Raw genomic sequence first — 18,650 nt, 5'->3', positions numbered from 1 at the left:
TTTTTTTTAAAAAAAAGGAGGGCACTGGGTTGGTGGTGCTGTAAGACTCCCCAGCCCCCCTGCTTAGTGCAAGGAACCCACCAGCCCTCTTGGAACATCCCGCGCTCGGGGAATTTTACTTTTTAAGTTTGCAAAACAACATCATCAGCTGGCATTAAACAATAAAAAGCATTCTATTGACCCTAACCACTGATACTGGTATGTGCAGTAATATAGGCTGTCTATATGTCCAAATAAATATCCAAATGGGGTTGATAATCGTAAGATATCCATTCAGCTGTGGAAATAAATATTGGGGAGATAAACAGATAAACACACACACATTGCTGTTCTTGACATTTATATATTAAGACAATTTTGGATTGAAGAGTTGATCTATCAAATATCTCGATAAGAGGGTGAACCCGTTGAACGTCTCGATAAAAGGGCAGAGCTCAAATGACCATGGCATGATTTAATTTCTTACACAAATATTGAGGCGCAATGTCCTACCGGCATTGGAGGCGCGAAGAAGTGAGAGGGAGAGGCCCCTTTAAGAGTGAAAGTAACAGGCGGTTGGTGCAATGCATGCTGGGTTGGGAAGGCGGAGCCGGCCAATCAGGAGGCGTTCGGAAGCTTGGCTTTTGCTACAAAGTAGGAAACCGACGGGAGAGTTGAATGGGTGAGTGAAGCGGCGCGTCCCTTTGCTCTCGGGGGTGTTGGGTGGGCGGTTGGAAATAGAGGGGGGGAGTTTATGGGGCGAGGTGGGGGGGTTGTTGTTTAGTTGTTTAGTCGTGTCGCGACTCTTCGTGACCCCATGGACCAGAGCACGCCAGGCACTCCTGTCTTGCACTGCCTCCCGCAGTTTGGTCAAACTCATGTTCGTAGCTTCGAGAACACTGTCCAACCATCTCGTCCTCTGTCGTCCCCTTCTCCTTGTGCCCTCAATCTTTCCCAACATCACGGTCTTTTCCAGGAAGTCTTCTCTTCTCAAGAGGTGGCCAAAGTATTGGAGCCTCAGCTTCAGGATCTGTCCTGCCAGTGAGCACTCAGGGCTGATTTCCTTCAGAATGGATAGGTTTGATCTTCTTGCAGTCCATGGGACTCTCAGGAGTCTCCTCCAGCACCATAATTCAAAAGCATCAATTATTCGGCGATCAGCCTTCTTTATGGTCCAGCTCTCACTTCCATACATCACTACTGGGAAAACCATAGCTTTAACTATACGGACCTTTGTCGGCAAAGTGATGTCTCTGCTTTTTAAGATGCTGTCTAGGTTTGTCATTGCTTTTCTCCCAAGAAGCAGGCGTCTTTTAATTTCGTGACTGCTGTCACCATCTGCAGTGAGCATGGAACCCAAGAAAGTAAAATCTCTCACTGCCTTCATTTCTTCCCCTTCTATTTGCCAGGAGGTGATGCGACTAGTGGCCATGATCTTAGTTTTTTTGATGTTGAGCTTCAGACCATATTTTGCGCTCTCCTCTTTCACCCGCATTAAGAGGTTCTTTAATTCCTCCTCAGTTTCTGCCTCAAAGTTGTGTCATCTGCATATCTGAGGTGGTTGTTATTTCTTCTGGCAATCTTAATTCCGGCTGGGGATTCATCGTCCAGCCTTTCGCATGATGAATTCTGCATATAAGTTAAATAAGCAGGGAGACAATATACCGTACAACCTTGTTGTACTCCTTTCCCAATTTTGAACCAATCATTGTTCCATATCCAGTTCTGACTGTAGCTTCTTGTCCCACATAAAGATTTCTCAGGAGACAGATGAGGTGATCAGGCACTCCCATTTCTTTAAGAACTTGTCGTAGTTTGCTGTGGTCAACTCAGTCAAAGGCTTTTGCATAGTCGATGAAGCAGAAGTATATGTTTTTCTGGAACTCTCTAGCTTTTTCCATAATCCAGCGCATGTTTGCTATTTGGTCTCTGGTTCCTCTGCCCCTTCAAAATCCAGCTTGCACTTATGGGAGGGGGGTTACCCAGTTTGTTTATTTCTTTTAATAAATTTTTAAATAAATTTTTTTGTTTTACACTTTAAAATACTCATTTAAACATCCTTAAAAATTCAATCTTCCCCTTTTCTCTTTCCATGGTTCACTTTGCATATCATAAATCCCTGCAGATTTTACAAAAACTAAACCATTTAGTATTCCATTATTGCCTCCATCAAAGCTTAATTACACTGTTGAATTTATCTTAATGCTGCCAGCATTTTCAAATGTACACACTTTCCCCATGTATATTCAATAAACGTTTTCCAATCTTCTCTAAACGTATGTTCTTCTTGTTCTCTTATGTTAAGTCTGTGCAGTTTACCCAGTTTAGTGCGGTTGGGAAGAAATAAGGGAAAATATACGGGGCTAAAGATTTTTTTTTTCTGTGGGGGCTGGGAAGAAGTAAATAAACCTATATTGAGAAGTAATGATTAGTAATTGAAATTAATAAGATTTTGGAATGCAGAATTAAAGTAAATCATCAAACCAATTCTAGCATGCTGGGGAGCCACCTAAATTTTATAATTTGGCATCTGAATGATTTGTATTAGTAATTGTATTATAATTTGGCATTGTTATAATGAGGCTATTATTGGATTATTGTAATTGAAAACTAATAAAAATTATTATCAAAGAACAAGTAATTAGCCTTATAAAAGCCACAAAAATGGAGAATTTTTGTAATAAGTGCAATATTTTTGTGTTCTGTTTTGTACATGGGCACTATTTCTTGTTTCTTACTCTTTTTGTGCCTTGTCTTACTCTGTGCACTGCAGAGTAACTGGAGAGAACAAATAAATGCAGTAAAATAAATAAATAGTCCAGTTGAAGATTATTTTTTTAGAATTATTGTGTATGATCTTTCATTCACTTAATAGTTTGAAAACCATTTGATTCACCCCCCTACAATAAAGCAATGTATACATTTTATGACACAAACAAATAAATAAAAAGTGGTGCTTTAAATCCATGGTTGTGAAGGTGACCTGGGTTCGGATGCACCCCGTAACTAACGATCTCCTTTCTTTTCTCCTCCTTCTTTTCATAGAATCGGAGGAACGTAGCGTTGGCAGGCACCCAGTCATCTAGTCCAACCCCCTTCCATGTTGTTCTCTTTTTAAAGCAAGCAGGTGAGAAGATGGACCTAGAGAGGCTGCGACACTTGAACCAGGACCTCCTGCGGAGGCTGAGGACGAACCAAGAGGAGTTCAGGGAGCGGGTTCGAGTCAAGCTGTTGCCACCATCACAAAGAGCGACTCCTCAAGGCGCGTGGGTCTCGGACAGCAAGGGCGAGGTGCGTCGGGAGACTGCTGGGTTGTGTTTCGTGTTTGCATGTAGGGCTCCTCAATCCATGGGGCCCTGACAAACATTGCTGGATCACAGCTTCCCGAGGGTTGGCCAAGCTGACTGCTGGGATCTGGAGAGTCTGGAGGCCCGCATCTGAGGACGGGGCGTAGCAAAGGGTGAGAAAAGAGCGAGGAGAATGACCTAGGGAAAGTTGCAGCGTTTGGGATGTTTTCGAGGGGCAGATGAGGCTCTTGTCAACCTGGGAAGGTAGCCCATCGAGGAGAAGGGAAAACTCTGACCCTAAACTTCTGCTGCCTTTTGAGATGTCCTTGTGGGATCTCTTCGGGAGAAGAAAACCCTCCACAAATCTGTAGTGGAGTCTCTAAAACGGTTGCAAGGTGCCTTGTATGTCTTCCGGAAACTCCTGTAGCCAAGGCTGGGGCCAGATGTATTGCTCTGCTTAACTTTGGACCACGTCAGCAAGGCTAAGAAGGGGGGTGGGTCTTGTCATCCTGGGCAGCCCAGGACCTCTATACACACAGCCCGGACTTGTGCCCTGGGGAGGTCATTTGGGTGCTGCTAACATAGCAGGTGGTGCTGTGGGTTAAACCACTGAGCCTAGGGCTTGCTGATTAGAAGGTCGGCAGTTCAAATCCCTGTGACGGGGTGAGCTCCCGTTGCTTGGTCCCAGCTCCTGCCAACCTAGCAGTTCGAAAGCACGTCAAAATGCAAGTAGATAAATAGGAACCGCTACAGCGGGAAGGTAAACGGCGTTTCCGTGTGCTGTTCTGGTTCGCCAGAAGCGGCTTTGTCATGCTGGCCACATGACCTGGAAGCTATACGCCGGCTCCCTCGGCCAATAATGCGAGATGAGCGCGCAACCCCAGAGTCGGTCACGACTGGACCTAATGGTCAGGGTCCCTTTACCTTTACCTTTAACATAGCGGTTTGGCTTCACCCTCGGAGGGTCACTCCATTGTCTCTCGAGACAGGCAGATGATGCCAACAAAGTTTAGAGAAATGGCGAGTAACAGGTGACATGTACAGCTTGGAGAAAGTGAATAGAGAAATGTTTTTTATCCCTCTCTCATAACATGAGAACTCATGGACATCCGATGAATGTCCTCCAATGAAGAGTATTCTATAAATTCAATGAATGAATGAATAGATCAGAGCGTTGGAAGATTCAGGACAGATAATCCCACAGGAGGCAACGATTGCCACCAACGTGGGTGTCATTAAAAGAGGATTACACAAATTCGTGGAAGAGAAAACTATTGATCGCTGCCACCAGCCACGACAGCTGTGCTCAGCCTCCGCAGTTGGAGGTAGCGATACTGCTGAATTCCAGTTGCTGGAAACCTCAGCTGGAGAGAATGCTCTTGTACTGCTTGCATCTGGTTGGCCAGTGTGAGAACACCATGCTGAATTTGATGGGCCTCCCTTGGCCTGATCCAGCAGGACACCGGTCCTGAAAGACCTACATTGGCTCCCAGTACGTTTCCGAGCACAATTCAAAGTGTTGGTGCTGACCTTGAAAGCCCTAAACGGCCTCGGTCCAGTATACCTGAAGGAGCGTCTCCACCCCCATCGTTCAGCCCAGACACTGAGGTTCAGCTCCGAGGGCCTTCTGGCGGTTCCCTCCCTGCGAAAAGTGAGATTACAGGGAACCAGGCAAAGGGCCTTCTCGGTGGTGGTGCCCGCCCTGTGGAATGCCCTCCCATCAGATGTCAAGGAAATAAACAACTACCTGACTTTTAGAAAACATCTGAAGGCAGCCCTGTTTAGGGAAGTTTTTAATGTTTGATGTTTTATTCTGTTTTTAATATTATTTTGGGGGCCACCTAGAGTGGCTGGGGAGGCCCGGCCAAATGGGCGGGGTATAATAATAAATTATTATTATTCCTTATGCACTTGTGGAGGAAACAGATTTCTGCCCCATCCCTAGAGACCACTAATAGTGATTCCCCCAGTTGATCTTATTCATTCAACTGGGGATATACGTGGCATAAAGCAGTCCTTAAGGTATCCTGCGCCAAAGTTATTCAGTGCCAGAAATGTGACACGAGTGTCCTAAGGAAAGAGGTGCAGAGGTGAAAATTGGATGCCTTTCAGGGTGCAAAATGGCTGCTAAAATTCAGCCTATACCAGTTTGCTCCCATGAGCTGGAAACTGCGAGAGGGGAGAACACCTTTGCGCTTGGATCCTGCTTGCGGGATATCTGTGAGAGCAGGATGTTGGACCAGGTGGGCCCCTGGCCTGATTCAGAAGTGCTCTTCCTAGGCTCTTTAGTTCTTATAAAATGTTGTGTGTGTGCGTGTGTGTGCATGGCATTGGTATCAACTATGCCCGTGTTCCCAGAGAGAGAATAGGGAACGTTTCCCCGAAGACTCGGCCGATTCTGCGGTGATTGTGTCCGTGGAAGTGAGTCCCCAGCTGGCACGGCGCAACTTCGCCTCCCCCTTGAAACCCGCCTTGCCCCAGGACGAGCGAGAGGGCCGTCACCGAGGGCGCTTGCGTCCCACCACCCGGGAGACCGAGGTGATGCACGTTCCGCCGGCTGCAGCACCCGCCAGATCAACTCGCAAAACCGCGGTGAGTGGCGGACACCCAAAAGGACCGAGGAAGCCCAGGGTAACCGCGGGGCATGCGGAGGCAAAAAGGCGTTCTCCATATTTGCACAGCTTGCCGGAGACGGACAGGCCTCAGGCCAGAGAGCAGGCGGGCCCAGGACGAGCCAAAGAGGGGAGAGGCAGGACAACAGCTTCTGTGCGGATGTCGCCAGCCCCGAAACCAATCCTGCTCACACCTCAAGCCAAGGAATCTAAAGAGAAATCGAAGGTGGGTGTGTCGCAAGTCTTTACTTAAAGGGTCGGCAGCTGGCGGTTATGGCATCGCCGCAGTGCTGGTGTTTCAACCCCCGAAGATTAACAGGGATGGTTGTTGCTGGAAGGATGGTACTGTACTTTTTTTTTTCCTTTTTCCCAATAATTTTTATTAGTTTTCAATTACGAAAAATCCAAAACAGGCCTCATTATACCAAATCAAATAACAATTAATCAAATAGCCAATTATATAATTTGGGTGACCTCCCACTTTCTGGATTACAGGTTCAGTAATTCTCCCACCACCACCACTCCCCGCTTCCAAAGTCTTATTTGTTCCAGTTGTGTTCGTCTTAATCAACAACTGCAATTTTTGTGACTTCCATTCGAATTAACATATATAGTAATTTATTAATCCACAAGTGAAGACCTATATCCCTTCATCCTGCGTGTAATAATTATTTGTCCATATTTTTTCTTCCCAAAAAGTTCTGTGTTGGTCCGGTCGTTGTCTCAGTTGTTATTATTATAATATAATATAAATGTTTCTGCCTGGGGAAAGAGTTAACTGAAAACCCACCAGAGCTCTAGCAGGTTTCTAATTTCCCTTTCTTTGTCCGTACAGCTAAAGATGGCGCTCCGCCAAAACCTTGGCGCATCTCCAAATTCCAATATCTCTTACATTCCAAGATAAAATTTAAAAAATTCCTTCCAGTAGCACCTTAGAGACCAACTAAGTTTGTCACTGGTATGAGCTTTCATGTGCATGGTATCTGAAGAAGTGTGCATGCACACGAAAGCTCATACCAATGACAAACTTAGTTGGTCTCTAAGGTGCTACTGGAAGGATTTTTAAAAAATTTTGTTTCGACTACGGCAGACCAACACGGCTACCTACCTGTAACTAGATTCCAAGATAACAACCTTTCCCCCTTCTCATCAAATAGTTGTCTCAGGTCAGGGCCGGCTCTAGGTAGATCCCCGGTGGCGCAGGGCACCACGGCGCCGGCCCGCCAGGAGGGTGCCGCAAGCTGCGCCTGCCCGGTCCGCCGGTTCGACAATCGCGCTGTGGCTGCCCGCCTGCGGCGGCGCCGTGCAGCAGCGCCTGTGGCAGCCGCGCTGCGCCTGCCCGCCCACTGTGCTGGGAAACGGGGCGGGGGGGGGGGCGCCGGAGGGATCTGTCACTCCACGGCGCCAGGGGCGCTTAAGACGGCCCTGTCTCAGGTACTTTTATCCATGTCTGGTGGGAGTGCGAGAAAGTGAAAGAACATTGAAGGATAAGGACGCAGATTATTGTTCAGATTATTGCTCAGTGGAAGAGCAGCTGCTTTGCATGCAGAATGTCCACGTTGGGCTGGGAGGGACATCCTGTCTGCAGCCCTGGAGAGCCTCTGCCAGCCAGTGTAGGCCAGGATTCTTCAACCTTGTGTTCCCCGATGTCGTTGGACTACACGTCCCATCATCCCCAGCCACCTTTGCCAACGGGATGATGGGAGTTGTAGTCCTACCATATGTGGAAACCAAATATTGAACAGGAGCGTATACAAATGGAAGAGAAATGGTCTAACTCAGTGAAAGGTCTCAATTGTACTGCATCTGTTTTGCATGCTACCTGTCCTGGGTTCAATGGCTGGGAATTGTCTCCTGCCTTTTAACCCTTGAAAGCCACTGCTGCTCAGTGCAGACAGTACCTGGCTTGATAGGCCAAATGCTGGAACTTAAGATAAAATTTTGTGTTACTGTGTTAATAAATATTTTATTAACTGAATGGTAGCATTTGTCCAAACGTGGGCAAATGAAAGGTTTGTGCGTGTGGCAGTAGCGAAGGCAAAACTCATTGAGTCATCTCAACAAAAGAACCGGCTGCCTGCATTTTTTAACCCTGTTGCAGAAGGAATCTGGGCACGTGACGTTCATGTCTGACCCTGAGGAGTGCGCCATCCCGGCAGATGACTGGTCGGTCCGCCCTTTCCTGGGGTACGATTGGATCGCAGGTACGGCGGCTCGATCTATTTTGGAGCCAAGCAAAATAAACAAAATGAAAGGTTGCACAGCTAGCCTGATTAGTCCTAACTGGCTTTTTGGAAAAAGAAAAACAGTAGCCCCTGGGGTGGTTTCCAGAAATCAAGATGGCGGCTTGTGAGAGCTAAATGGAGCCTGCCTGGTCAGAGGCAGTCTACCTGCAATTTTCAGGATATTGTTTTGTTTATCTGCGCATTTTATTGTATGAAATTGCTGTGGGTGCCTTGAAGATCATTTTTGTGGACAGCAGGAGAGAGAGATTTATATTTTTTCATATCTATGAGGGCTGGGAAAGGGGTTTTTAAGTCCAGGGGCCACATTCCCTTCCAGGCAACTTTCTGGGGGCCACATGCTGGTGGGCAGAGCCAGAAGGAAAGGTGGCCAGAGCAGCACTTGTACAATTTTACCTTTGTACAGTAGTCCAGTTTCTAAACACGCACACACTCCCCTCTGTCCAGGGAAACGAGAGTTCATGAACATATTCCAGCCACGTGAAAACATATTGGGGGGGGGGGTGGAGCAGGACCAGAGGGGGTGTGGCCTGCAGAGAGGTCCGAGAACCAAATCAGAGAAGCCTGAAAGGACCACATTTGTCCCTTGAGTCTGACCTGGTGGGTCTTGCCTTTTCCTCTTCCCTCCTCCAGGACTGCTCGACATGGACACCTCCCTCTCGGAGAAACCCGATCAGTACTTCTCCGAGCTGCAGGAATTCCGGAAGGTGAACAGGGAGGCCTGCATCTACGACCGGGACCTGCGGTAAGGGGGTTGGGGTTGGGGTAGATGGTGATATTATTATTATTACTATTTTATTTATTACAGTCCTTCGTCAAAAGAGCTCAGGGCAGTTCACTGAATAAAATACGAGATAAAAACACAAATAATTAAACCAGAAGTACAAAACGATAACACCAATTCCAGATTCTAAGGAGAATTTTTAATTATTTTAGGTTTGTATGTAAAAATTGGATTGGAATAGTAATGTAATAAGTGAATTAGAATGAAGAATGGAGGAATGAATTAGAGAGTGCCATATTAGTTATAAATAGAAACGTGGAAGGGGGGGGGAGGAGGAAGTCAACAGAGTAAAGGAATTACAGGGGAGCAAAATCTGGTTAAGGGGTATTATATTGTTAAGGTATAAGAATATGGCTCCCCAAAAACTGAGTTTGGATGTATCTAATTTTTTTTCTTTTTCTGTTAATTGTTCTTTTTTGTATTTTCCTTTTCTGTTCTTTGTCTTTTTTTGTTTGTAATGTTCAGAAAATTAATAAAAAATATTTTTTTAAAAAAAAAAAACGATAACACCGCCCCTCCCCCTTCCCACAGATCCATTTAAAAGGCTGTAGAATATGAATCAGAGATGTGGGTTGAGCCTCTCAGGCTTGCCGATCGAAAGGTTGGCGGTTTGAATCCCCGCGACGGGGTGAGCTCCCATTGCTCGGGCCCAGCTCCTGCCAACCTCGCAGTTCGAAACCACGCCAAAAAGTAGATAAATAGGTACCGCTACAGCAGGAAGTTAAACGGCGTTTCCGTGTGCTGCTCTGGTTCGCCAAGAGTGGCTTAGTCCTGCTGTCTACAGACAAAATGCTGGCTCCCCCGGCCAGTAAAGTGAGATGAGCGCCGCAACCCCAGAGTCGTTCGCGACTGGACTTAATTGTCAGGGGTCCCTTTTAGAATATTAATCAGCCAAAGGGATGGTTGAAGAGGAACGTTCAAAAATAAGGAAGAGGACGATGGTGAATGACGAGTGCATGTGAAATGCTCCCAGCCAATGGGGGCGCACCTTCCGCTAGCAAAATGCACCCCGCTGATCAGAGAATCTCAGAACCGTAATGTTGGAAGGGTACCCCCAGCGTTCATCTAGTCCAGCCCCCTGCAATAGGTGATAGGAGCCGGGCCTTCCTCCAGCAAAGGGGCAACGGTGGGGGCTCAAAGCTCCCCAGTTGTTCATTTCAAGCCATGTCTGTACCTGCCCCACAGCGGCCCCATCACATACGATGGGGGTAGGTGGGGCAAAACAGCCTCACGGGCCAAGCTTTCACTCCCTGCATGAGGACATTTAGCCCAATTCTGCTTCCCTGCAATTTCCAGCTGCCGTTTCTAGTCATGCTTTGTGTTAAAAGTGCGGGGGGGGGGGGGGCAGAGAGAAGTAACAATCCTGGATCTCTGTTAAGGGGTCCTTCTAAGCTCTGTTACAGGAGATGATTTTAATTTCATTTTTTTGCTGGGAATTGAACCCGAAGCCTGCCGCATGCAGCGTGACAGCTCAGCCACTGACTTTCAGAGAGCAACCGAAAATGACTCTTAACGTTCCTCTCTCCGCAGATCAGACGGTCTGGGTACCTCTGCTCACAATCGAGAATCGGACATGGACTCGGGTTCCCATCAGTGTACGGTCAGATTCCATCTTCCCATCTCAGCAGCCCAGCCAGTTCTAGAATCGTAGGGCAGGAAAAGGACGCCAAGAGCCATTTATCCTAACCCCTGCCATGCAGGAACCACAGCTAACCTCTGCTTAAGAACCTCCAAGGAAGGAGGGTCCACTACCTTCTGAGATATTCCGTTCCACTTACTATCTCTTACTGTCAGAAAGTTATTCGCAATGTTTAGCCGGAATCTCCTTTCTTGCAGTTTTAATCCATTGGTTTGAATCCAGCCCTCTGAAGTAACAGAAAACAAGTTTGCTTGTGATGGCCCTTTAGATATTTCAAGGCGGCTTGTAAGAGCTGTGAATCCTGCCTTCTCAGCCTCTCCTTGGCCCGCATTGTTTCATCACGCCACATGACTTTAAACTTCAGCAATCCTAAGGACTAGGAACTTGGAACGCTTACAGGGGTGGGGGAACCGCAGAATCCCCACTGGCCCTGTTTGAGGCACTTGAAGTCCGCATATCCCTGCCTCTACCCGGTTCTGTCTCCGCAGGTGTCTTCTGTTACCGGCTGAATAAACGCCTTTTCGCGGTGCCCCTGGATTTGGAGTCTGCCTGCCCCATCTGCAAAACCCCCAGAGCCCACCGGCCTCCAGAGTCTCTGGTGGAGCCTGCTTTCGTCAGGTGAGTCCGTAAGTGATGGTGAAGACTTACCTGGGAAGCTTGCTTATGCTGGCTCAGACCCTTGGTCCAGCTAGCTCAGTGACGTCTACACTGACCGGCAGCGGCAACTTTCCGGGGTTTCAAAGGGAGATCTTTCCCAGTCCAGCCTGGACATGGCAGGGATTGAATCCTGGTGACATCGCTGCTTATAGTGGCTTTACAAAAGGTTATGTTACCTTCAGGTAACGTAATTTCGAGTTACGAACGCGGCGAACCCAGAAGTGTACACTTCCCGGTTTCATCGTGCGCGCATGCACAGAAGCGGTCTGTGCGCTTTGCGCGTGCACAGAAGCACTCTATCGCGCCGTGCGCAGAAGCGGCGCCTCCAGATATGGACTTTTTGGGGGTAAGTACGGACCCGCAGGACGAATTAAGTTTGTATCCGGAGGGTCCATTGTAATGTCAGAAATACGACCCGCCTTTTAATATGTACCTTATTCAAATCACTGCATAGTCACTTGAGAACCTGAAAATAGAGGTGGGGAGTGGAAGAAACAGCTCTTCCTCGGCCTCTGCGCATTTCCCCCCACCTGGTCGCCTGGGGCGATTTCTCCAGTCACCACAGGCGATCACATGATTGTGGGTTCTCCCCCGCAGTTCTGAACTGCTCAGTGCTCCTGTTCAGAGTCTCACTTCATTGTAAGTCCCCCCCCCCAAAGGGAGAGGGGGTTAGTGAGTTACCTCACCTTTGCTGAGGGCGAACTAATCTCAGAGGCCTTTCTGCTCAGGGCTGGTGTGCGTTGTCATGTATTTTTTTATTGGGGAGGATTCATAACCCAATAGGAGCTTCCTGGTTCAATCGGTCCTGTTTGGGATGCATTCTTCTATGTTCCACCTCCGCTGCCAGAGGCAGCCGTGCTTCTGAATCCCAGTTGCTGGAAACTGCAGGAAGGAAGAAGGTTCTTGTGCTCGCGTCCGGCTTGCAGGTTTTCCATTGAGGCATCCGGTCCCATTGGGCCCCACTTTGGCCTGATCCAGCAGCACTCTTCCTACATCCTTATTTTCCCCGCAGGGTCAGCATCCCGAGATCCACTTTGCTCCCTGCCTACAAGCACAAGATCCACCGCAGGAAAAGCTACGAACCTGCAGACAACCTGGCGTTGCCCTCGGTGAGTTTCTGCTTTGGGGGAGCCCGGTTCTTGCCGTGGGGCCGGGCGCCGTGGGGGAGCAGCTTGCCCATTGCTGGCGTCTCCTCCCTTCTCCCTTTCCCTGGCAGAGCGAAGAATGTAGTTAAGGCCATAGCTCTTTGGCAGAGCAGCTGCTTGGCATGCAGAAGGCCCCATGTTCAATCCCCATTGGCATCTCAGGGTAGCGCTGGGGAAGATTCCTGGACTCTGAAACCCTGGAGAGCTGCTGCCTGTCAGTGTAGAGCAGGCATCCCCAAAACGGCGGCCCTCCAGATGTTTTGGCCTACAACTCCCATGAGCCCTAGCTAACAGGACCAGTGGTCGGGGAAGATAGGAATTGTAGTCCAAAACATCTGGAGGGCTGAAGTTTAGGGATGCCTGGTGTAGAGGACTGAGCTAGATAGGCCAACCTTCTTTTTAGATGGGACAGGGGGAGGGCAGTTTGCATTTTGCACATCCCAGGCCTTACAAGAAACGGTTGAGGGAGCTGAGTACATTTAGCCTGGGAAAGAGGAGACTGAGAAGAGATATGAGAGCCATCTTCAAATACCTAAAGGGCTGTCCCATGGACAGGGCCGGATTTAGGTCTGATGAGGCCCTAAGCTACTGAAGGTAATGGGGTTCCGAACCTCTGCTACCAATGTTAGAATTTGTCGTCTGGGGCAGTCTCACAACTGCCCCGGGCGACAAATGCTAACACCCTATATGTCCAGCTGTCCTTTGTCAACAACAGATTGTCGCTGTTTTTTTGCGTTGAATATTATGGACCTAGGTAAAGGTAAAGGGCCCCCTGACCATCAGGTCCAGCCGTGTCCGACTCTGGGGCTGCGGCACTCATCTCGCTCTATAGGCGGAGGGAGCCGGCGTTTGTCTGCAGACAGCTTCCGGGTCATGTGGCCAGCATGACAAAGCTGTTTCTGGCGAACCAGAGCAGCGCACAGAAACGCTGTTTACCTTCCCGCCGGAGCGGTACCTATTTATCTACTTGCACTTTGGTGTGCTTTCGAACTGCTAGGTGGGCAGGAGCTGGGACCGAGCAACGGGAGCTCACTCCATTGCAGGGATTCGAACCGCCAACCTTCTGATCAGCAAGCCCTAGACTCTGTGGTTTAACCCACAGTGCCACCTGGGTATCTAAAGACATTTGCACATGTAGAATGTAGGCACTCTATATATAGAAAGGAGCAAACCAGGGATATTTTAGGGAGTAGGCTAGCAGGCAGGGTCCATTACATAATAGGAGCCTAGGTAAAGGGGCCTCTGACCATCAGGTCCAGTCGTGTCCGACTCTGGGGTTGCGGCACTCATCTCGCTCTATAGGCCGAGGGAGCCGGCGTTTGTCTGCAGACAGCTTCCGGGTCATGTGGCCAGCATGAGAAAGCTGCTTCTGGTGAACCAGAGCTGCACACGGAAACGCCGTTTACCTTCCCGCCGAAGTGGTCCCTATTTATCTACTTGCACTTTGATGTGCTTTCGAACTGCTAGGTGGGCAGGAGCTGGGACCGAGCAACGGGAGCTCACCCCGTTGCAGGGATTCGAACCGCCGACCTTCTGATCAGCAAGCCCTAGACTCTGTGGTTTAACCCACAGCACCACCTGGGTATCTAAAGCCATTTGCACATGTAGAATGTAGGCACCCTATATATAGAAAGGAGCAAACCAGGGATATTTTAGGGAGCAGGCTAGCAGGCAGGGCCCATTACATCATAGGAGCCTACACAACACAAAACACTGTTGCTGTATGTAGGTTTTGTTTTATTTGTTTTCTTCTTTTATTCTGGAAATGTATATCCATGGTTTTTTTTTCCTTTGATTCCAAGAGAGTGGGGTCCTAAGCTATAGCTTGTTTAGCTTATACGTAAATCCGGCACTGCACATGGAAGATGGAGCGAGCTTGTTTTCTCCTGCTCTGGAGGGTAGGACCCGAACCCAAAAAAGGAGATTCCGACTAAACATCGGGAAGAACTTCCTGGCCACAAGAGCTGTTTGACAGTGGAACAGTCTCCCTTGTGAGAAATCTCCTTCCCTGGAAGTTTTCAAGCAGAGGTTGGGTGGCCCTCCGTGATGGATGTTTTAGCCGAAATTCCTGCATTGCAGGGGGTTGGACACGATAGCTCTCAGGGTCCCTTCAGACTCTAAAGTTCTATAGAAACAGCCACAACAGCTCCTCACTTTGGGTTTTAGTAAAGCAAACAGTCTAATTTATCAGCGTCTAAATAACACCGAGCACCAGAACAACCTGGCCACAATAAGGAAATTTTGCCCATGGTATGACTATTTTCCACCTTCCCATTTCGACTCTCTGGCACCTTATCTGCAAAATCCAGCAATTCTAAAATATAGACACGTTTTTACTCTCGCAAGATTGAATGTATTGCCCCCTGCTGTACTTGAGATTCCACACGAAACAGATTACGATAGATTCCACACGATAAACGCTTATGTCCCTGTGGAGGTGGCAGTCCCGAATCGGTGACGCATGCCCTTCTGGCTTGCACTCTTTATAAAGACTTGAGGAATGAGGTTATCACCCCTCTTTTATTGTCTGTTCTGGGTCGCCCACAGTGTCCTTTCTCTTGGCAGATCAAGATGAGCAGGTAGACAGCGAAGGTTGCAAGCTTTTTAGCTAGAGCAATCAGAATAAGATCCACTATTTGACTATTGATTCAAAACCCTAAAATGTATTTTATATAACTCACTTTTTATTTCTATTCTTTGTACTGTATATCATATTGTTGTTTTATTGCTCTGGCCGATGGCTGATGCAAATAAAGATTCATTCATTCATTCAAGCAGCCCTTTGGGGCTGCAGTTAATACCTAACATGAGGCATGCCCCCTTTCTGTGACCCCCCCCCCAGCACTGTTTGGCCGGTTGGCAGAACCCCGTTCAAGCTTTCAGCCCCACTCTCAGCAGCCTCGACCTTCATTCATCCCTGGGAGATGTGCCGCTTGGCCATACGAATCGGGTAAGGATGCTAAATGGTATTGTGCTCAAGTATTCAGGGTGTATAAAACCTTACAGAAGGCTTCACTCTGGGTTACCACAAACACGGACTGCGGGATTCTCGAGTTCAGTTTCTTGGTTCTGAGTTCCGGTTTTCCCCATCCTGATTCTTGATATGTTTCTTGGTTTGTAAAGGGTTTTTATAATTTAATTTTGTGATGTCCATAAAACAGACAGAACGCTTAGAACATCAGATGAAAATTAAAAGGTGAAGAACAAAACTGTAAAAAAGAGGCAAGTAAAATGAGCAGAGTTGCATCCGAGTTAAAATTACAGAGTCCAGTAAGAGACTATCACTGTTGTCAGTTTATCTAGTTCCAGAATTGCCAGGTTTGTATATGGAGGTTCTAGTCCTTGGCAAAATCTCAAATTATGCAAATTTTTCTCCATTATAGCTGTATTCCATAGTGAGGGTACCATGTATCTTGCATAGGTTTTGGACTGTTTTCCATTGAGTTGCAATGATTGTGATTCTTGATTATTCATTTTATTTCATAAGATTTACATACCACTTGGTTGTTAAGCAAAACAAAACCTCAAAGCGGTTTACACGGAGCATAGAACAACAATAATATTATCGGTAAAAGCAGCTCTTTAAAAACAATCCAAGAAACAAAATCGGAAATAAACAAGAAACGGGCTAAAACTTACATCAACGTTCTACATGCCAGCTTGTCTGAATGAAAACATTGGTTCAGAAAAATATCGTAGAGAAAGGAGAATTCCTGGATGGAAAGATCCAAGTTTGGGGCGGGTACCATTTGGTGAGAGAACCATAGCAGAGATGTAAAGTTACAAACTAAATCTGTTAGACCTTTAAAATGTCCCCTTTAAAAGACCACATGTTAGTGAGTTTAAAATATGGTTTACTTCCAAACTATCTGAAGGTCAGATTCATCTGCTGAATCTGCTGAAAGTTGCACAGGCAGTAAAACTTGGCTTAGCAACAAAGTGGTAAAAGTTTCTAAATTATTGGCAAAGGAACGCAAGGGTGGCTTGTGATAGCCATGTGGTCTGAGGTGGAGCAACCAGCTCAAACCCCTTCACAGACTGAGCTTCTCGGGTAAACTGGGGAGGAACAAGGAGCAATAAGCTACAGAGACAATGGGAGCCAAATGGTATTGCTTAGGACCTTATAATTCTGATCTGTTATTCTTTATTTTGGTAGGGAAATTAATCCTGCTCTGTCTGGTTCTAGATGCCCCTTTTACTCTTATTACTGGTGTTGGTTATATTTATCCATTATATTCCATTAAAAAGAACCGTATTGGCCCGAATACAAGCCACACTCCCCCCCTCCAAATTCCAACCGTGAAAAGTTAAAGTGCAGCTTAAATTCGCAACCTTACAAAAATTGGCTTTTACGATATCTGAAACAGACATACAGTAAAACGGAATGGGTGTGAGTGCCTGCAGAATTTTAAGGGAGCGGCTTTTATTCGGGTCTTTTTTTCTCCCCCTTCCCCCATGAATTTTAAAGGTGTGGCTTAAATTCAGGTGAGGCTTATATTCGGGCCAATATGGTAATTAAAGTTGTTGGTTGTTTCTTTTTTAAAAAAGTACTCTTAAAACTACAGTATTATCCTGTAGGAGGGGACTCCTGTATTTAAGTTGGATGCATGTTCAAAAAGCTGTGTGGTTTTTCCCCTTCAAAATAACCGGGTTGTTTTTTTTCTTCATATGCAAACGTAGGAAGATTAGGTCTGCTGGAAAGGGCTGTGACTTGGTGGTAAAGCCCCTGTTTTGCATGCGAAAGGTCGCTGGTTCAATTCCAGGCTTCTCCAGGCAGAGCGGGGTAGGGGGTGGGGAAGGACCCTAGAGAGCCATTGCCAAGTCAGGACAGATGTTATACATTTATTAATTGCTTCCTATAAAGCATCCCAAAGCAATTTTACAACACATTGAAAAAACACACACACACACCAATCATAACCCATTGCAAAGATGAGAACAATTTCAAATCTAGTACAAATGCCAATTGGCATTTTAAAAAATCACTGCTTGTCGACAAAGAAAAGTGCTGAGCTAGCTGGATCGAAAAGCTCAATAAAACTTTGCTCCCTGTATTTGCAATTGGTTGGAACAGAACCGGCAACCTGATATAAAATTTCTTGTCTCACTAATAGATCAAAAGTAGGTCTCTGTGCAAGATCAGGGAAGGGCCTTAGCTCAGAGCACCTGCTTGGCTTGCAGAAGATCCCGGGTTCAATCACCATTGTAGGGTCCAGGTAGGGTTGGGAGATATTTCCTGTCTGAAACCCTGGAGAGAGTCTCTGCCAGTCAGTGCAGGCAATCCTGAGCTGGATGGGCCCCAATGTCTGACTCGGTATATAAGGCAACTTTCTATATATTTCTGTTTAGATCGTTCGGAATCACGAGGACTAGAGTCTTGACTTTAGGAGCCTCGAAGACCGCAACTCAGCAGCAGACCCACCAAAGATTCTTAAGATAGTGCAGGCCTATATGGGTTTGCTGAATCCCTTCTTTTTTTTAACCCTTAACAAAAAAAAAAATCTGGCTTCCAGATCGCTGCCTCCAGAGTGTCAGGAGGAAGCAGGACCGACGAACTGCTGGACCTTTCCCGCGTGGCGGAATTTGAACTCTGCAACCTCTCCTGGCGGAGCAAGCACCATAAGCCGCCATGCCACAAAGCCACTTCTAATTAAAAGAGCTCGCCGATTCGAACTTTCCACTTTTGGTCCTTGATGGGGAATGAGGAGGAGCTACGTGTGTTTATGGAACAGGGCCTCCTCCTTCGTGAGGTTGCCTGCTAGCCTCTTGCATCAGCACGCCGCTCAAACGCTTTGCGACATTTGAGAAATTGCAGGACGGGTTCGTTTTAATACGCCGCCTTTTTATCTCTGGTCCACGGCGGCAGGTACGCCCTTTCACAACTCTTGAAATGATGGAAGCATGGTTTGAAATCAAAAGATTAAAAAGCGTGTTGTTGTTTTAAAAAGCCAAGGATGGTAGCAGTTAAGGACATTTAGAAAAACACTAATTTGGTGGAGGAAAAGATATGTCTCTGTGTGCGTCTCTTAATTGTCTTGTTTTTAAAAAAGTAAATAAATATGGTTTTGACTTCATTATTATTATTATTATTATTATTATTATTATTATCATCATCACCACCACCATCACCATCATCCTTCATTTCCCCGTAGGTGACTTACAGAACTTAAAAGGACATACTGTAGATAAAATGCAAAAAGCTAAAAACACATAAAAGGCAATTGTTAAAAAGTAACCCTAATGGAATGAAAACAATATTTTAAAAAAAGTCTACTAAAAGGCAGATAATAAACACGCCACTTGC

The 18,650-nt window shown here is 46.8% G+C and overlaps 1 protein-coding gene across 3 annotated transcripts; it reads left to right on the top strand.

Moving 5' to 3' along the window:
• The first annotated feature begins 154 nt into the window (after positions 1-154).
• Positions 155-18,420, top strand: MIIP (migration and invasion inhibitory protein). 3 transcript variants are annotated; one of them, XM_035120919.2, is made up of 10 exons: positions 155-661; positions 3,100-3,270; positions 5,625-6,104; positions 7,980-8,082; positions 8,755-8,866; positions 10,436-10,500; positions 11,033-11,162; positions 12,214-12,310; positions 15,189-15,296; positions 17,860-18,420. In XM_035120919.2, the coding sequence occupies exons 2-10, from the start codon at positions 3,115-3,117 to the stop codon at positions 17,998-18,000; spliced, it is 1,392 nt and encodes a 463-aa protein (XP_034976810.2). In that variant the 5' UTR covers positions 155-661; positions 3,100-3,114; the 3' UTR covers positions 18,001-18,420. The 3 variants fall into 3 exon arrangements, with proteins under 3 accessions (XP_034976810.2, XP_034976809.2, XP_034976812.2); XM_035120918.2 differs by having other exon boundaries at positions 156-661; positions 3,025-3,270; XM_035120921.2 differs by having other exon boundaries at positions 156-661; positions 3,025-3,270; positions 17,696-17,997.
• Positions 18,421-18,650: the final 230 nt, after the last annotated feature.

The sequence above is a fragment of the Zootoca vivipara genome, chromosome 6 (genome assembly GCF_963506605.1).
Source record: "Zootoca vivipara chromosome 6, rZooViv1.1, whole genome shotgun sequence".
Taxonomy (NCBI): Eukaryota; Metazoa; Chordata; class Lepidosauria; order Squamata; family Lacertidae; genus Zootoca; species Zootoca vivipara.
This window is presented reverse-complemented; position numbering and strand designations above follow the sequence as displayed.